Below are 18357 nucleotides of genomic sequence, written 5' to 3' on the forward strand. Positions count from 1 at the left end.
CCCAGCACTATCCAACCTACTAAAACTACAAACCAATCCCAGACAGCTTCGATCTAGTGATAAAAAACTTGTCAATGTGATCAAAAGCAATAACACAGCAGGTGATTCCCTTCTTCCAGAATTACATAGGCAATATCTGGAACTCCTTACCTTCTGCCATTACCACTGCCAACTCTAACATTTCATTCAAAACACCACTCAAAGAACACCTAAAACTCTCATGGATATGCTCCTGCTCCCCCCAAGGCTGACCTCCCATTTCCACCCTCTTCCCCATTCTTTTAGTCCCTGTTACATCCTCCCTTGACGTAAAATAGTAACTCCTACTTATGGTGTCTCACCTCCTGACATCTACCCGGACAGTTCTAAAGTATTCTCCTTCCAACTTGAACTCCACTACTAGTCACAAACTGAATCCCTAACATCTCACCTAACCTCCTCTTATTTAGGTCTGTCTCTACCAACTGAAATACTGTAATCTCATGGTATTTTTTAAAATTAATAAGTATGTAACCTTTTATATTTTGTGTTTATCAATGTTATTTGCATACTATGTTATTTCATTTGTAAAGCTTTTTCCCTGGGCCTCCATTGAAAATGGGCATGTATCCAGTCGGACTCTCCAGGTCAACAAATGTAAAATAAGTAATTAAATAAATAAATCTTCAATAAATAATTCTAGAAATTCCATGACTTTATGAACACCGACTCCTTAGTGCAAACTGTCCCTGCCCTCATCATATGTATTAACCTCTCTGACCTTGCCTTTGACAACTGCTATTCCCTTCTGTCTCACAACATCAGTCTCTAAATCCCTGGTAAACTCTGGTCAATTTAGGTGTTATCCCCACCCTCAGATCAAGACTTCCTACTTTTGAAAACCACACAGTATTTTGATATTATTATAAAGCCACTTTATTACTAATTACAGATATCTAGGACAAGTAAAACTGTTTTATTTTGCCAAACAAACTCATTTATGTTGCAGCCTTTATCTTAGCATAATCCTCAGAATTCTACTCCCTTATGAATAGATGTATTGAAGAGGCCATTTACATCTGCCAAAAGAACTGCAATAAATTCAGAAATGAGCCAGTACACTAGAATATTTATATAAATCAACTTTATAGAAAAAAAAATCTGTCTCCCACACTCAAAGCTCAAAACTATTAAGCAAGATGCTAGGGTGTACAATTAGATAACTCAAAGCCAGTTACGAACATATAATTACTTCCAGTACCAAAGGCATCCACAATACCTTCTTCAGCTACACTAGGAAACTCAGAAACACTAATGCCCAAAGATTTCTAACTAGAAAAATTCTCTGGTGTAACCCACTTTAAGCTATTCTAATGGGCTAAAATATCTACCCCCATACTTACTCTTTTACAGGATCTGGAGAGTTGATCCTTACCTAGCATTCCATGCTTTGGAAGACCTTTTATGTTTTGAACTATTTCATCTTCACAAATCAAACAGCTCAACTAATACCCACTCCAGGGGCATAAACGTCCACTATAAGAGTAAGAGTACTTGCTGGTGTAATAGGTTTGTCATCTGGCACATCTCCCATCTTTTGAATAGACTGCCTCTGCACATATAGCAGAATACATTACTTGTTTAAAAGTAAATCTTAGCAATCAGATGGGTATCTGTAAATATATTTCTGACATTAAAGCTAAATATTTCCTGTCCTGAGGAAACTAGTCTTCCCTTATCATTACAAAGGTGATGTGGTTAATCTTTGTGATGTGTGATCCTAAAAAGAAACTTCCACAGGAGTGACCAGTATAATTTTAAATCTCCGTATTATGGTTGGAGGCTATGGGCAAGGGACTCTTAGCAAAATACCTAATAGCGCATCACAGACAAGAGAAAGACCAGATGTATGAAGAGAAAAGTCAGGCAAATCATATTAAACCCAAATGCTGAGTTGTGTGACTGTGAGTACAGGTAATTAAATGCATTAGGGGAGTCAAACTACATAGAAGGAAAGCTAGGGAAGATTTGGACTAAAGGTTAAAAGGGAAAAATAGATAGTGGAAATATCACAGTGGTCTCAGTGGCAAGGTTAAGACAAGAATAACAAGGAGTCAGCCAGTGTACTCTAGACAGACCAAGGCTGCTCTTGGGAGAAGGAATGAGCAGGAGAAGTATGAGGGAGACAAAAAGAGCAGTATATGATGGGGACAGCAGACACAGGTTATTCATTCAAGCTAAAGGGCAGTGGTTTGTCTTAGGAAGCTTTGTGACCAAAACAGGAAGCATAGCATGTGGGTGGGAGTGGAGGTGGCAAAGCTTCACAGGAGAGTTGGAGTGCTACAGTGGGAAGTAAGTTTACTAGTCAGTGGAACAGAGTGTGAGAAGGAGTGCAAGGTAGAAGAGTGCAGGATAGTGAGAGCCAAGATGATGAGGAACAATAAAGAAGAGGAAGGTTTTGAGACATCAGGACTTAAGTAGCAAGTAGTCAATAATGCAATAGGGAACAGGAAGAAAAGAAGGGAGAGCAGTGGGATGAGTGGCAGGTGGGAAGTAAAATAGGACCTTGGTGGCAAAAAGGAAAAGAGGCAGACAAGAATATGTGTGGTGAGCTACTGAGTAGTAGGTGGCTGTGTGCATGAAGTAGGCAAGGCACTGACAGGAACAGAGGAAGGGGATGTGAGGTTAGAATGCAGGGTTTACTACAGGAAGGAAGAAGATAAAAGGAAAAGTGTAAGAGATTTGGCTGGGATGGAGGCAGAAAGGAAAGTCATAGTAAGCAGGTGGCCAGGTGGAGAAAGAGGAGGGAAAACAGAGAAGGACAGAGGTCAAGTAGGCCTAGCTTAGAAGGAATATAGGGGAATCTGATGGCTGAGGACTCATTTATTATGGGCAGTAAGTGGATAACTGGAAGACGTGAAAAGCTTGGTTAAGGAGGAAATTACTCCAGGCCTGCCCAAAGGCAGCAATGGCCAAATAGTAACCAAACAGTTATAAATAAAAGCGGTATTGGTAGTTGTCTGCATAGGAAAAATAAGCTGATATTGGGTGCTGTAGAAAAAGGCATCAGAAAGGATCACAGGTTATAAATTTATGTAGGGACTTGTGAGGCACAATGGCAGTTTCATAAGTACTACTTGCACTGAGGAACCACTGTCTCAGTAAAGAGAGTATCAGGTAGCCTAACTAACTGTTGGGTCAGGGGTTAGGAAATGAGCAGGATGTTAGGACAACAGGAGCATGGGAATCCAACAAGTTATTTAGCATGGGCGGACTCAATCTCAGCCCCATGGGACAGCATTGCTAAAGAAGGGGATGGAAAAGCACCTCAGAATTACTATGCCTTTACAAACAAGGATAGAATGGCAAGGGAAAAATAGCCATTGTCTGAGATAGTATTACAGAATGACAAGATGGGGAGTGGAGCTAGGCCGGAATGAAGAATTAGTTGAGAGGGACAGTAAATGGAAGAAGCTAAAAATAAGGAAAGGAAAACCAGGTACAGAGGACAAGGGACACAATAATGTGGTGAGGAAAACAGCATTTCAAAAAGTAGGTAATAGGGATGGAGCAGGGCATGATGGTAACAGCAAGGGAAGTAAAGAAATGGAATTAAAAGTTCTGGAGTAGATATCAAAGAAAACACTAGGGAGGATAAAAAAGTGGTATATAGAGTATATGAGAAAGATGAAAAGGAAGGGGTACTGACATGTAGGATAGGGAGGCTGGCAGAGGGAGGGATGTAAAGATAGCAGGTTCAGAGTAGAACTCATCAGTCCAGAAGAGTTGTTAGGAATTTGAATAGAATGTGTAGAACAGGATGAGACATGGTAGGATAAAATGAGGAAAGAAGACAGGGCAGCCAGATGAGGAAGGGGACGAGGAACTTTTTTCTTGTAAAATTGCTGTTGAAAATTGTCTTGTATATTGCTACATTCTACAGGCTACCCAATGCAACTGTTAAAGATGAAGAGTTGGTGAAGGACAGCACTAAGTTATGGTCAGGAAAGCAATTGTTGAATATGACATGACAAATAAGTATGTCTGAGGCAAATTGAAGCATTCCATCATCTATTGGGGAGGAGAAGATGGGCTAATCAAGACAATCATCATAATATGGTTTGAACATAAGGTAACAGCCACAACCAGGAAAAGGAGAAGTCTTGATCTAGTTTTCTGCAAAAAGGATGAGATGAGGGATGTAGATGTTAGGGTTTTGCTGATGAACAATTACCACTCATTGGTGTTGGTCATACTAGCCAAAGAAGAGGAGAAGGTCTGATTACAAAGATCAGACTATGAGGATATATGCAGAGCACCTATGGAAAGATAAGAGAGTCAGCAAGCAAGGGTCTTGTGATATAAGAAGAGCCCATGAGTGGAAAAACTGTGGAATATAATAACGGGAACTATCTGAGCTGAGTTTGCAAAGGTAAATGAAAAAGGAAACTTGCATAGTACATTTGAAAGATGAAAATTGGAACAAGGAATAGAAACAGAAGGGATGAAAGAAAAAGGAGTTGATCAGTGGGTGACCTGTGCAGAGGCCAGAATCAAGGCACCAACATGCACATGGAAGTTCAAGGGAGAAATGGAAGAAACGCTCACCATACATATTGAGGTAGAGAAAAAAATTACACTTTTTGTAAGTGGAAGAGACAGAAAGAAAATGGGTGAGCAAGTAATTGGCTTGTGGAGGTCAGAATTCCAAACAGGACAACAAATTTAGTGAACATTTCAAACCAATATTTTTCACTGGTGTTCACCAAAGAAAAAGAAGTCAGGATATCTAGAAGAACAAAACAGAAGAAAAGAGTGGATGGACAGATGAGGTGATAACAGCTGAGGAAGTTCAGAAGGAACTGGGGCATTAAATGAGGATAAGGTACAAATACCTGAAGGGATCCCTCCCAGGATCTTAAAGGCAGCTACTGTAACACTAAATGGAACTTTGTCAGAGCTCTTTGCCATGTCATTTTAGAAATTGAATGGTCTTTGGAGATTGGAATCAAGTGACATGGCATGTCCATCATAAATATGGAGCAAGAAGCAGCCCATGGAATTACAATCCAGTAAGTCTAAATTCATTACTGGACAAAATGATGGCGAGTTCACCTGGAAGTCAAGGCTGTCAAATATTCTGAAGTACACTGAGCTGCAAGACAGATTCTAACATGAGCTCACAGCAGGAAGATCTTGTGAGACTAATCTGATTCAGTTCTATGACTAGGCAATGAGAAAGATGAAAAGAAGCAACCCTGTGGAAATGACCTATCTGGACTTCAGCAAAGACTTTGACTTAAATCTTTTACCAGAGCCTTCTTGCGCAAATGAGGGGAGTAAGAAAGAGAGAGTAGTAAATTGGTTAGAAAACAAGGATTGAGGATAACTGTTTGTGGAGAGGGATGGTTGGGGGTGACAAGTAGTGTCTGCCATGGTTTGGTCCAAAGTCCAGTCTTATTTAATGTGGGTGTCTCCAGTGTCACACAAAGTATGGAAAACTGTATCAATCTCTTTGCACATGATGAAGAATTTGGAGGAGTGCTATGTTATCAGTGCACAAGCCTAAATGGGGCTTAAGGAACCAGGAGGCATAGTCTGAGAGGTGGCATCTTTGCTTGTACACTTCCAAATGTACAGTGTAAAATGTGGGGAATAATAACTCAGGGTACAATATGTGCTTTTAGGTGCAGAACAGAAAAAAAAAATTGGGCATTATTACTACAAAAAGTATGACCCATCTTACTCATTGTGAAAAGGAGGCAAACCAGATGTTAGGGTGTATACCCATGGCTGTGGTGTGCAAGGATAGGCAGATGATGATGATGATGATGATACACATATTCCAAGTCTTTGTTTTTCTTCATAGGGAATACTGTTCAATCTTTTAAGGTCTTATAAAGAGAAGCAGATCACAGTGTCGGACAGGGTGGAGAGAAAGGAAACCTAAGTGAGGTGGGGATGGAGGGGAGGGCTGTGTGAGGAAATGCTTAGGGATTTTGCTAGACATTGACAGTGGAAATGATGTTGAGTATATAAGGTATTTAAGCAGATATGTGGAAGAACAATTGGTGGAAGGTGTCAGTGACTAGCAGTTCTCCCTAGCCGTTATGAAATGCAGCTTCATAGAGAGAGCAGACCACTAGAATGACTTACAATGGGTAGTAAGGCCACTGGGACATAAAAATGTGTAGGACCCAGAGTAAGACTAGGGGAAGAAGAGGTGTAGCTGTCCTGGGTTAGATGGAATAAATGGACTGATCAGAGAGACTCACAGTCACCTTACATTGACATTTTTAATATTATGCGCTCTAGGTAAAGTGTATTCACAAAACTATTGTGTCCATAGAAAAGGAAGCAGTGTACACCTTTCAGCAGCATACATGTGATGATACTGGGCAGGCAGGTCATGCAACCATATATAAACTTAGGTCCTGGACAGCAGAACAAAGCCTGTAAGATGGAAAGACTGATAAATGTGATGTGAAGCAAGAAACATGCAGTGCAACATAAGGATAAGACAAAATGCACTGAACTGAAAATAGACAGCACATATGGAGACTTTTCTTTCATTTAGATTTACAACGTACAAGTTCTGTGATGACATTTTGATTGTTGTCAATGCGAGCCATATCAGCAAGGATCAGAGAGCAGCGAGAATGCAGTTCAGCTTGTTCTGAGTGCAGCAGCTGTATGACTACTGGGATTGCACCAACAGCTGAGAGAGTCCTGGACACAAGGGGTTCCTGTGAGATATTGCAAAGCACTGCAGAGGATATGCACTGCAAGTTTATATCTGGACATCCCAGCAGCTCCACCAAAGCAGGGATTCCACCTACAAAGGGAAAAACATTATATGATTATCTGTGTCATGAAAAGAAAACATCTCAAATATTTCCTTTTTATACATATCTTAGAGCATTATTTCTTAGATTTTAACAGTTTGTCAGCAGTCATTCTTAGAAAAAGTACAACTGTGTAAGAACTTACCATAACAGTAGCTAACCAAATGGATCACTACTGCAGTATTGCTCAGAAGTGGGATATATCCTGCCAAGGATACCATACATTCTGCATATATACCAAAGCTTGGGAGCTTTCTTCTCATGCTACACATCTGAATTATGACTTAAGTGCAAGAGTACATGCTAGTATATAAGGATGGATAAGTGGGAAGTTTCTCAGAGCTGCCTTGTCCCACAAAAAGAAAAACTGAGGCTACGAAAAATAAGAACAAGACTTATTTTAGGAATCATTTGATCTTAAAATAAGGAGAAAAAGGAGGATTAATATGCAAACAGGCAGAAATGGCTTACAAATGTCCTTAAATAGAAGAATATTCCAGTCCAGAGCTGAGCAGCTCAAACATGTATGTAAGGATAATAGGGACACCCAGTCCTTTCTCATGACATTAAATCAAATGCGTCTTACATTTAGAAATGTAAGATTTTCTTGTAGCAGATTTTGCAGTCTCCTGTAATACCTGCAGCATATCCTCACAAAAAAGGTGCCCGAATGATATTAAAAGCCTGTCAAATAAACTGTCAGGTTGGAAGTTTGCAAATTTGGATGAATGACAGAGCCCTTTTTGTTGTGGGAGTAAGTCCATCCTGTGGAGTAACTTGTGATTATTGCCACTGGCTACATGAAAAAGAATGGATTATCAATGTTCTATGGGTCAAAATTCTAATATTGTGCTTTAGATAGCTAACAAGCTGTGCAACAGAACCCATGTGGTTAGAGTCACAGGTGCAAAAGACTTACCAGTGGTTTACTACAGGATTCATTGTTGGGCCCTTTTCTATTTTTCATCTGTTTCTTAGATATTCAGGCATATTTTATTGGTGTATTAAAGTGACACCAACACTGGTGGAAGCTCAGAGGACAGTGAAATAGCAGACCGCTTGATCTGTTTATGGGACTGATCAGAAAGGGTTTTCATGCCTCAAATGAAATCACAGATAATCCTGGTTTACCAGAGTATCAGGGTGAGGTTTTCTTTTTATTTTCAGTCTTTACCTTTTATGATTTCTCTTGTTTTTTCTGCTTCTGCTAATCCATGGTGCTTAACATAGAACTTTTTTCTTAGATTTTTTTCTTAAGAATTAAGACATTTTTAAGTTAAAAACAGGTGTAATGATTTCTGCAGCCTACAAAATTTTTAGAAAAATGCTTACACTCAAAAGTACAAACAAAATAAACAGTGGATTTTTGATAATCTTTGATTACTATTTGCCTATCATAAGCACATTTATTGACTGGTTTTGAAGCCATCCTCTAGTTATTCATTGTTTATTTTGAAAATACTGCAAATAAAATCTAAATAGGTGAAAACAAGTAATTTTGTTGGGAAAATAACAAATCAGCTGAAATAACAAGCCAATAGATATTTGAAAACATTCTAGCACTACAGTAGGAATATCAAGAAGAACTAAAAGGACTGTACAACAATGTGGCTTATATGTGAATGAATGTCACACCACCTGCATCAGCACTTAAGTAGGCCCAATATTAACACTGGCTCTTGAAGGGTAAAAGACAGTAATTTTTAAAAGTCTTGCTGAAAGACTGGGCACAAAAGGTAACTAAACACAAATGCTATGATTTACTGTTGCAGTACTTTCCCTAGGAAAGATCTGAGATTATTTTAGTTACCTTTTTGGACCTTTTCACAACATTTGCAAATGTATTAATCTTCTTCAGACTGGGGCACCAGAATTAAACACAGTAATCTGAGTGATGTTTATCAGTTCCAGGTTCAAGGAAAAGATGATTCCCATCAGCCACTCTGTCATTTTCTAGACTATCTGTCCTGGATGGGGCTGCAGTGGTAAAAGCTGAGTAGTGCAGATGAGACAACCTTTATACCCCACAACAGTCCCAGCTTATCCTCGAGAATCCCTAAGCATTTCCAGGCAAGACTGGGGATATAATCTCTTCAACATGTCATCTATCCACCTTGGCACCTCCTTCTAATGGGCAGTGCCTTGCATACCTCCCATCAAAAGCATCCAATGAAACATCCTCACTAGGTGTCCAAATCACTTAAACTAAATCCTGTCAACCCAGAGGAGTAGTAACAATACTCCAAGATATTCCCAGACTGTAGAACTCCTTACTCTGTTGCAGAGAGTGAGACAGTTAACCTGAGAAGGAACTTCATTTCCACCACTTCTATGTGTAATCTTATGCTGTTGTTCTGTAACCAAAGCTTATGACAAAGGCAAGGACTGGGACACAGACTGACCAGTATATTGAGAGCTTTGTTCTAACATCCATCTCTTGCTTCATTACCCTAGTCTGGTAGAACACCTACTACTACTGTAGCAATGCAACCATCTGTTGTTTAAGTTTACTATGTCCTCTGCCTTCACTTGTGAGCAAAATCTTACAATATTTAAACTCCTCCACTTGGTAATTGCCTCCTTTTTACCTTTGAATAGTAATCCATTTGCTTCCATTAGAGCCATTAACTCTGTGCTGCTGAGTTTCATTCCAGGCTCTTTACACTTAGTAATGATCTGTTTCATGGCACACTGGAAGCCACAGCCACCTGAGATGAAGAGGACAACATTGCTTGCAAACAACAGAGGTACAACCATCACATCTCCAAAATCGATACTTTCCAAACTTTAGCTGTGTCTTGATATCCTGTCAATGAAACTCATACTAAGGGAGATAAGACAAATCCTTGATAGAGTCTTTTGTTCATATTGCAAGTATCTGAACTAAGTCTTAGGCTGTGGACAGAATTATTGCACTGAAAATAGAGAGATGAATGCACACAGAAGTACCTGGGACCCCATCCTCAAAATCTTTCTGAAGTACACGATATAAATATCAGTCCTAATCAACTGTTCTATCTCTGAGCAATATGTACCCCATCTATGGAAAATATCCCACATCATTCACTTACACAAAGGCAGCCCCCTCTAAGGATCTAACTAACTACCATCCCATAGCCATACTCTCCCCTCTAGCTAAAATCTTAGAAAAAATGCATTCACTCCCAACTCCTTGTCCACCTCCTTAATCACAAATTCCACTCCCCCACACAATACAGCTTTAAGCCAAAACTTAGTACCAGTACTGCCTTGCTATCTTTCATGAACACCATTTAAGATCTTATAAACAGAGACTAAATGGTCTCCTCCATTTTCCTTGACATGTCAAAAGCCTTTGACGCTGTCTCCACCAAATCCTACTAAATAAACTATCATCCCATGGCCTGAACACAACAGCCTTGTCCTGGTTCCATAGTTATCTCTCTAACCGTCAGCAAGCCACCAAATGGGAGAACACCCTGTCTCCCCTTCTACCCATCACTGTTGGTGTACCCCAAGAATCCATTCTTGGCCCCCTTCTCTTTACAATTTTTACTAACAACCTCAGCTCTTCAACCCACCTAGCCTCCATAGTCCAATACGTCGATGACTCTACATTAATCTGCACAGCTCCCACTCCTCAGAACCTACAAACAAAAATGCAAAAATATTTCCAGGACATAGAAAACTACCTCACTAGCCATCAACACATACTTAACCCCAACAAAACCAAGATAATTGTCTTCAATTACAATAAAGCGAAAACAATCCTGACTCCACTTTCTATCCTTTTCACAAACGGAACCAAAATAGATCCCACCAGCCAAGCCAAACTTCTAGGTGTCACAATCAATGATAACCTAAGGTTTGACACCCACATTTCCCTCACCATCAAAAAAGTCCACTCCAAACTTGGCACCCTTTACAGAATTAAATCTTACCTTAGAGACAACTCCAGACTAGCCACTGCCCGCACACATCTACTCTCCACCCTCCTCTACGGCTCCCTAGTATTTACAAACTTTCATAAATCTAACCTAAATAATCTAGAATCATGCTACAACAAAATCGCCATGTTTGCCACAGGCCAGCCTTACAGAACCCAACACTGCTCTGTACTCTCCCAACTTAAATGGTTAGAACTACCAAACCTTCTAACATTTAACCAACTGTCCATAGCCCACAATATAATTCACAAACCTAACAACTGCCCAGCACTCACCAATCTAGTCCAACCCAACAGCAATCCTAGAGCTCTAAGATCCACAAATAAACTATTGTTAAAGATTACCCAAGCCCACAACACACAGGGCACTATCCTTTTTTCCCCATAAAATTGCCAAACTGTGAAACACTCTTCCTCAACCTATGGATAAACACCCCAGCATTCATGAGTTAAAAAAAACCCTTAAGGAACATCTAGCAAAACATACTGGCTCTGCTCCTGCCATACTCCTGGTTAAGCTTCCCACTACTCCCTTATATTACCCTAAACTAGTTCATTCTCACAGCTACAACTATTAACTACTGAAGGCTATCTTGATTCTACACTCAGTTTCAGTGAGCAATGTATACACATATACTGCTTTGTCTTTAACTGTTATGTAGACTGCATTTCTCTATCTTGCAATTACTGTATCACACTGTTCTCACTATTAACTCATGTGGCCAGTTTGTATCACTAACTGTGCCATTTCTTGTTAAATTTGTTCATTTATTTGTTAATTATTTGCTAATTATTGTTATATAACTAATTTCTTTACTGATTGCTTTGTACATTGTTGATAATGTGTTCAATTTGATTGTTTAATACTGTCTATTTGTATGTATGGAACTTTTCTCCTTGGGCCTCCGCTGAAAATGGGCCACATGCCCAGTTGGACATTACCCGGTAAACAAACAAAATAAATAAATATGCCTTTTCAAGGTTTTCAAACACATGCAGACTATATTTACAAACTCCCATAACCCCTTCAAAATCCATGCAAGGACAAAGAGTTGATCCACTGTTCTGTGGTCAGAACAGACTCCACATTGCTACTGCTGAGTAAGAAGTATCTTTTCTAGTACACTAGCATAGGCTTTTCAATGAAGGTGGAGAACCACAGCCCCCCCCCCTTTTACTTAAACACACCCTTCTAACTTTCCCTTTTTGAAAACTGGAAGCACCACATTAATTATCAGTTCAGTCATAGTGTTCCTGGATTTCATACAATATTGGAAAATGTTTTAACCACGACAACCCAGTAATATCCAGTACCTTCAAAATTCCCAGACATATATCATTCAGTCTCACATTCAGCATCACTAGAATTTCTAGACAGTTTTTACCAACTCCTACAGCTTTGTAACTGTGGAGCTGTTTGATTGCTGCAGTGGCTTCGAATACTGAAATGTACTCAGTCCCAGTAATTACTTCTGACATGGCATTCTCAAAGAAAGGTATGTCTACCAAGTTCAGGAACATCTCAGACTGCTCTTTCCACCCCCCACCCCGGTATTGCCCATACTACAGAATAAAATTTCTTCACCCTTGCTGAGAGTAGGCTGCCTAGGCAATATTCTGCTTCCCCTTTAGTCACCCTTTGGTTTGCTAGCACCTCTTTGATACCATCCAAAAGTCATTCAACAAGGCCTCTTAGGATTCTTCCCATACCCAAGGCTTTGCTTTGGCAACTACCCTTCATCCATCTGATAATGACTCAGTCTCTAAATTTATGCATCTAGCTATACACTTCAACATCTTACTGTCTTTGACTGCAGTCTTCTCACACTGTGTGGAATGATTCATTTTGAGATTGACTATCACGACAGTTCCTTCTCTTCAATCACTTTATTCAGTAGTGATTCTTGGAAGATATAGTTTCTTCTGGGAATCTTTCTCTTGAAATGCATAACTCCACAGCACTTTGCTTTGCTCCTCAGCTACCACTTCTCTGATCATTGTTCAGGATAACAAGGACCTTCTTTTAGTGTCTGGCTGCTATCTACCACCTGCCCTGTGTTTATGTCATTGACCAATAGGCTTAGTCTGGTTGTTAAGAAATACCCAGTAAGTAGCACAGATGCTCCAAAGAAATTTGAGCTTAATAAAAGTTCCTACTGTGACCCAAACATGTCATTATCTGGCAATCTGCCAGTGCCTCTTTACCATTCCACTTGAATCTGTTCCATCCTGTCAAGTGTTAGCTTAGGATACTAACTTCTATATCTACAGAAGTTTGAATTTCAAATCTGTGATTTACTGATCCTTCTAGAAGCTTGACTAGTACAACCCTATGACTAAATTTCTTATTGGCCATAAAATAAAACAGTTCTTTAAAGTAGAAAGGGATATGCATTGTTTATTCTGGAGTAGTATCTTGTTCATAAGCTAGGTCAAGGTTCTACCAGAAACCAATCATCAGTTTCCTTATTGTTTCTATTTAGTTTTAGAAGCATGTTACTCAACATGATGTTAGCCCTATGTATGTGCCCCAGATGCAATGTTTAAAAAAAACAGTTCAATATGTGTGTTATAGATGCAGTGTTTAAAAAAAACAGGTCTGATAGTGTTTTGAAGGCCAGACACAAATTACCCCTTAAGAGCCTATATGATACTAAGAACAGTGAATGCACCCTTAAACTATTGGTGTAGCATAAGATATATACATAAACTTTACAATCCACAAATGTGCCGATTCCATAAGACATCAGCAAATGTTCAGTTTTTTGAACAGCCCCTTATCAGGCACTAGGAGAAAGGTTTTAATGAAACTTATTGTATGGTCTTGGACCAGATCTGCAGCAATTCAAAGGTAGTACTGGGTCCAACAAGCCCTTCCTTCCATGAATTGATATTGGTTCAGGTCCTGCAGTCAATTTTCATTCAACCTTAACAACTTGTGTGTAAGTTCCCTTTTTATCAGTTTTGCCAGGGTAGATGATAGGCTAACAGGTTCTTAATGCACTGCATACTTCCTACTTATAACTTTATGTGGCAGCACCATACTGTTCAGCTTACATTCCTCTGGTATCCAGCTGCCTTTCACTGTGACTATCTAACAAAACTCTTACCCCGGGATTCTGCAAACTTCCGTGCAAGAATAGCTTATTCTTGCATGGAAGGGACCATTCCTGTGCAGCATGGCAGTGTGCCATGGATATTCATGAAGGCGTGCTGCTGTGCTGTAATACGGACATGGTTCTGTGTACGAATGCAGGGGGTGTGTCTGAGAGCAGTGCTCTCACAATACACACGCACCTGCACACCAGAATTGCTGTATGGCAATTTAAATAGAGCGATATTGCTCGATACACCTCTCAACCTGCCAGAGTAAGAAATCTGGACAAAGCCATAGGGGACAACTCTGAAAATTATGCATTACAAACTTATAGAAAGTTGATAAAATAACAGGTTTAGCAATAGCATGGATATCCTAAAGGGTACAAAGTAAAAAATGCAACAAATAAAATATTTTTTTCACATCTGCAATAAATACTACAAAGTTAGCTGTGAGAACAGAATTGGAGCACATAGTACAGACAACCACAAGGCCTCATACAGTTATGTAAAGAATCTCCATGGCAATATAAAGATTTGTTCTGAGCTAAAAGACAATGGTACCTCCCAGACTGAGCCAACAAATAATGCCAATGTACTGGATGGCATCCTGACTGCAAACATTACCCCTCACTCTTCCCCAAAGCACCAATCACAATACCAGTACACCGCCAGGCACCCAGTATTACTGCAGCACAGGTTAAAACACCACTGTCCAAGGCCAAGAATGCAGCTTCTATGGGACCTGACAATATCCCTGGATGTGTTCTACATGAACTACAGAATGACCTGGCACCTTACTTGTGTGCCCTGTTCAAGCACAGCCTGACCTCAGGCTTTGTCCCTACTGAGGTATGACTACAGATCCTTGGAAATACTGCCTCAACTGCCTGACAAGTATGTTATGTGAAGCTATAGAATGCATCATCATGCACCTAATAAACAGGGATATGGAAATCTGCAGACTCAGGACCTCACACAGTTTAAATTTGTGAAGGGTAGGTTATACCTGCTCATTCAACCTGGCCAACTTCTTGGTGGCAGTCACTTCCGCTGTGGATGAAGGCAAGGTGACACATACAGCCTACATTGATCTGGCCAAAGCCTTTGATAACCTTCTCCACTCACTAAGCTCGGCATCAACCACTATATCACTAGGTGGGAACAGAGGCACAAACAGGGGTAGATTGGACATACTGCTGTCATACATTGATACAGTTGCAGATGTCATTGGGTTTGTTGTAACATCTTTTATGAGGAATATGATGTCAGTAATACCAAAAGATGTGAGTATTTACTGACTGCATTCCCCACAATCCACAACTGATTTACCAAGGACATCAACTGTCTGGTGAACACGCAAAACATAACAGGCAGACATCTGGCCAGTCTGTGGACAGTATGCAAGTGAAGAGGTATGTCAGAGACATATCACTGTGAGTCGTGATGTCACACAATAAATGCATGTCCACACAAACCCTGTCAATCTATCGATCCACCATGTGTATAACAGCACTGATGATATAGAATCTGTTCACAAATCTGGGGATATATCCTCCATGTTGGTTGGCTGTCTCCACATGTCCTGTCCTGTGATGTATTACCAGCCACTGTATGTGAATCTGTAGGCCACCACATCTGTAATGTCCCTCACACAGGCAAGGAAATGGGGCAAGGCTCACATTAAGGAATGTCCCATATGTTGGAACTAGCAGCAGTGTCCAGGCCCACAGCACAATACAATGTGGGCACCTACATAGCAATATGGCTGTAGCAATACCTGACATCTGCACATCTGTACAGAGGGCAGACAGAAAGTAGATAGCCAACAGGTTATGCATTAGGATGAATGTTTTGAAAGATACACATCTGAAACTGAAAGGTATTCCATTACTACATGACAGCAGTCCTCAATGACATGTCCAAAAAACACAGTAGTCTACAGTTAATATCAACATATCAGATTAATATCCAATAAGAGATGCATATAAGCATACAGCTCAAACACCAAGGACAAGATACTCAGTCCTCAGAGTCCAGCTTTGCATACAGGGGTGTATGGGTCCAGTACTACAATCTGCACTCTACTCTTACTTGAAAAAGCACTGTTAAAAGTACTAACATAATGATACAATACGTGTTAAACTATTTCTGTCAACCAGTGCACTGTAGCTGGTGTAACATGCAAATGTGACTGCATATAACCTGGGATACTACCCATGTATGAAACAAATTCAAAGACAAAAGATTGTGGTACTACGCATGTATACTCAGGTATCACATACAGTATGCTCACACCCCTTGCTACTATAATGACAGCACATAGAAGCATGTTATGTATAGGGAATTAAATACACTTATTAAAGATGTCATTACCCTGCTATTTTATCAGACTGAAATGTGATCACTGGTTCCTAGGGCTGAGCTATGCTTAGCAGGTGTAAGCATTGCTTAAATGTAAATGATAAGCAGATTTGCATACTGGTAAGCAAAGCCCACATGATGTAAGTTCCTATTCATTTAACCGTATGTTAGCACCACTTGCCATCATGCAAACCAGCTCAAACATGCTCAAAGCTGCTCAAAACTGCTTTAACCACTCTGTATCCAACAATCATTGCTCTGCCTAGCAGCAAAATAAATATCTCTAGTAGGTCTTGAATCCAGGACCCTGCAAACCATAGCCTATGCAATTTATCAGTAAGCCACCTCAGCTGTATTGTTTGAGGATGTTTTCTCAAACATACCCTTCTTTAAAGCTAATTTACAATAGGGAAGAGACAAGTGTGCATGTAGGAAGGATTGGTATCTATAAATATATATATCTGAATAGAAACATACATAGAGAGAGAGAGTGAGATATGTAGGGACAGCCATATATGTGTACAACAATATATAGATATATTACCAATAAATACTGAGGTGTACACACACACACACACACACACACATATATATATATATATATATATATATATATATATATATATATATATATATATATATATATATATATATATATATATATATATATATATATATATATATATATATATATATATATATATATATATATATATATGCATACATGTCCCAAAATGCCTATACAAACATATGCTGTTAATAGACCACCCACAACTAGGGCAGCATGCACAGCTGGATACAAAAGCAGCCATGATACTCGCATCCCCCCCACAGTCCAAATAAATAAGTGAACAGTACACCGCTGCAAAATCATGATAGGCCATACACAATGGCCAGACATACAACAACCTCTTAACAAAACAAATAACATGTCTGAACATAGCAAAGAAAAATACAACCAGCCAGTAATTCACACATGTTTATTATACTCTGATGTCTTGGCGAAATCCTTCAAGGAATAAACATTATCAAAAATACATGCCTTAATCAGAAGAAGCAATTAACACCTAATTACATAACTGAATAAACAGCCTCCAATTACACTTGTCATTTAACCCCCTACAGGATAAAGTATCACAGTTAATATTAATATATTGAGTCTGTACATAACAATTGTCCTTTTATGAATGTTTTATCACCATGAGGAGCAGACATTTTCAGAAACAGTACCTTGAGGCCCACTACTGTCCCAATGGTGAGATTTATTGAAATGTACAGCTATAGAACTGACATATTTCTTATCAGTAACATTTCTGACATGTACTAATAGCCTAGTTTTAAAACATGTGTTACTGTCCCCCAAATAAAATAAGTTACAAGGCCATCTAAGAGCCTTCTCTATACACCAACCTCTTGAATATACAGACTTCAACATGTTTCCCAGCCATTCCCCTCAGCAGGAATTACAGCACTAAATAATGATAGACCAGTATACCTATCCATCTACTACTATATGACATCTGGACAAAGCCTGACATAATTGGCGGACAGAAGCCCAAATACACAGCCATACATTAAATATTGTTGTTCTACACTGAGGAAGTTGCTGGTGTTACAGGGTTTGTTGTAACATATCTTTTCTGTGGGATATAAAGTCAGGAAAACAAATGGATGTTACCATCTACATAATGCAATCACCAGAGTATGCTACTGATTTGCGAAGGACAACACCTGTCTGGGGAACAGCCTATACATAACAGGCTAACCTGGGCCACTATGTGGATGGCCCTACAGTTGAGAGCTATGCAGAGATAGAACTTTGTCAGACTGAACCCCATGCAGACTTAGCATGTGCAGACAAACCCTGTTAAACTAGCAGTATTCCAAACATATAACAGCAATACTCACATTCTGCCCCTAAGTATTGAACCTTCCACAACATTTAGTTGGCTTATCTCCACAAGTCTTGTTGTAAGAGGTAGCTCACACAACTCCAGGATGTCTTTCTCACAAGTAAGGGAAAGGGCCAATGCCTACATGTAGTACTCATTTATCGGAGTGTGTTGCCATGACATTGGCTATTGGAAGAACTACACAGCTGCTCTGCATGCAATTAGCATGTGGGGAACCCCAATAGGTGCACAGGCC

At 39.6% G+C, this 18357-nt stretch overlaps 1 protein-coding gene across 1 annotated transcript in view; it reads right to left on the bottom strand.

The window, feature by feature from the left end:
• LOC122802354 (ankyrin and armadillo repeat-containing protein-like) overlaps positions 1-18357 on the bottom strand; it is a 1115117-nt gene that overhangs the window by 368274 nt on the left and 728486 nt on the right. The window contains exon 14 of the mRNA XM_044071991.1: positions 6570-6814. Coding sequence (XP_043927926.1) covers positions 6570-6814 — 245 coding nt within the window. The remainder of the gene's footprint in view (positions 1-6569; positions 6815-18357) is intronic.

The sequence above is a fragment of the Protopterus annectens genome, chromosome 5.part0, assembly GCF_019279795.1.
Source record: "Protopterus annectens isolate FY-2018-M chromosome 5.part0, PAN1.0, whole genome shotgun sequence".
Taxonomy (NCBI): Eukaryota; Metazoa; Chordata; order Ceratodontiformes; family Protopteridae; genus Protopterus; species Protopterus annectens.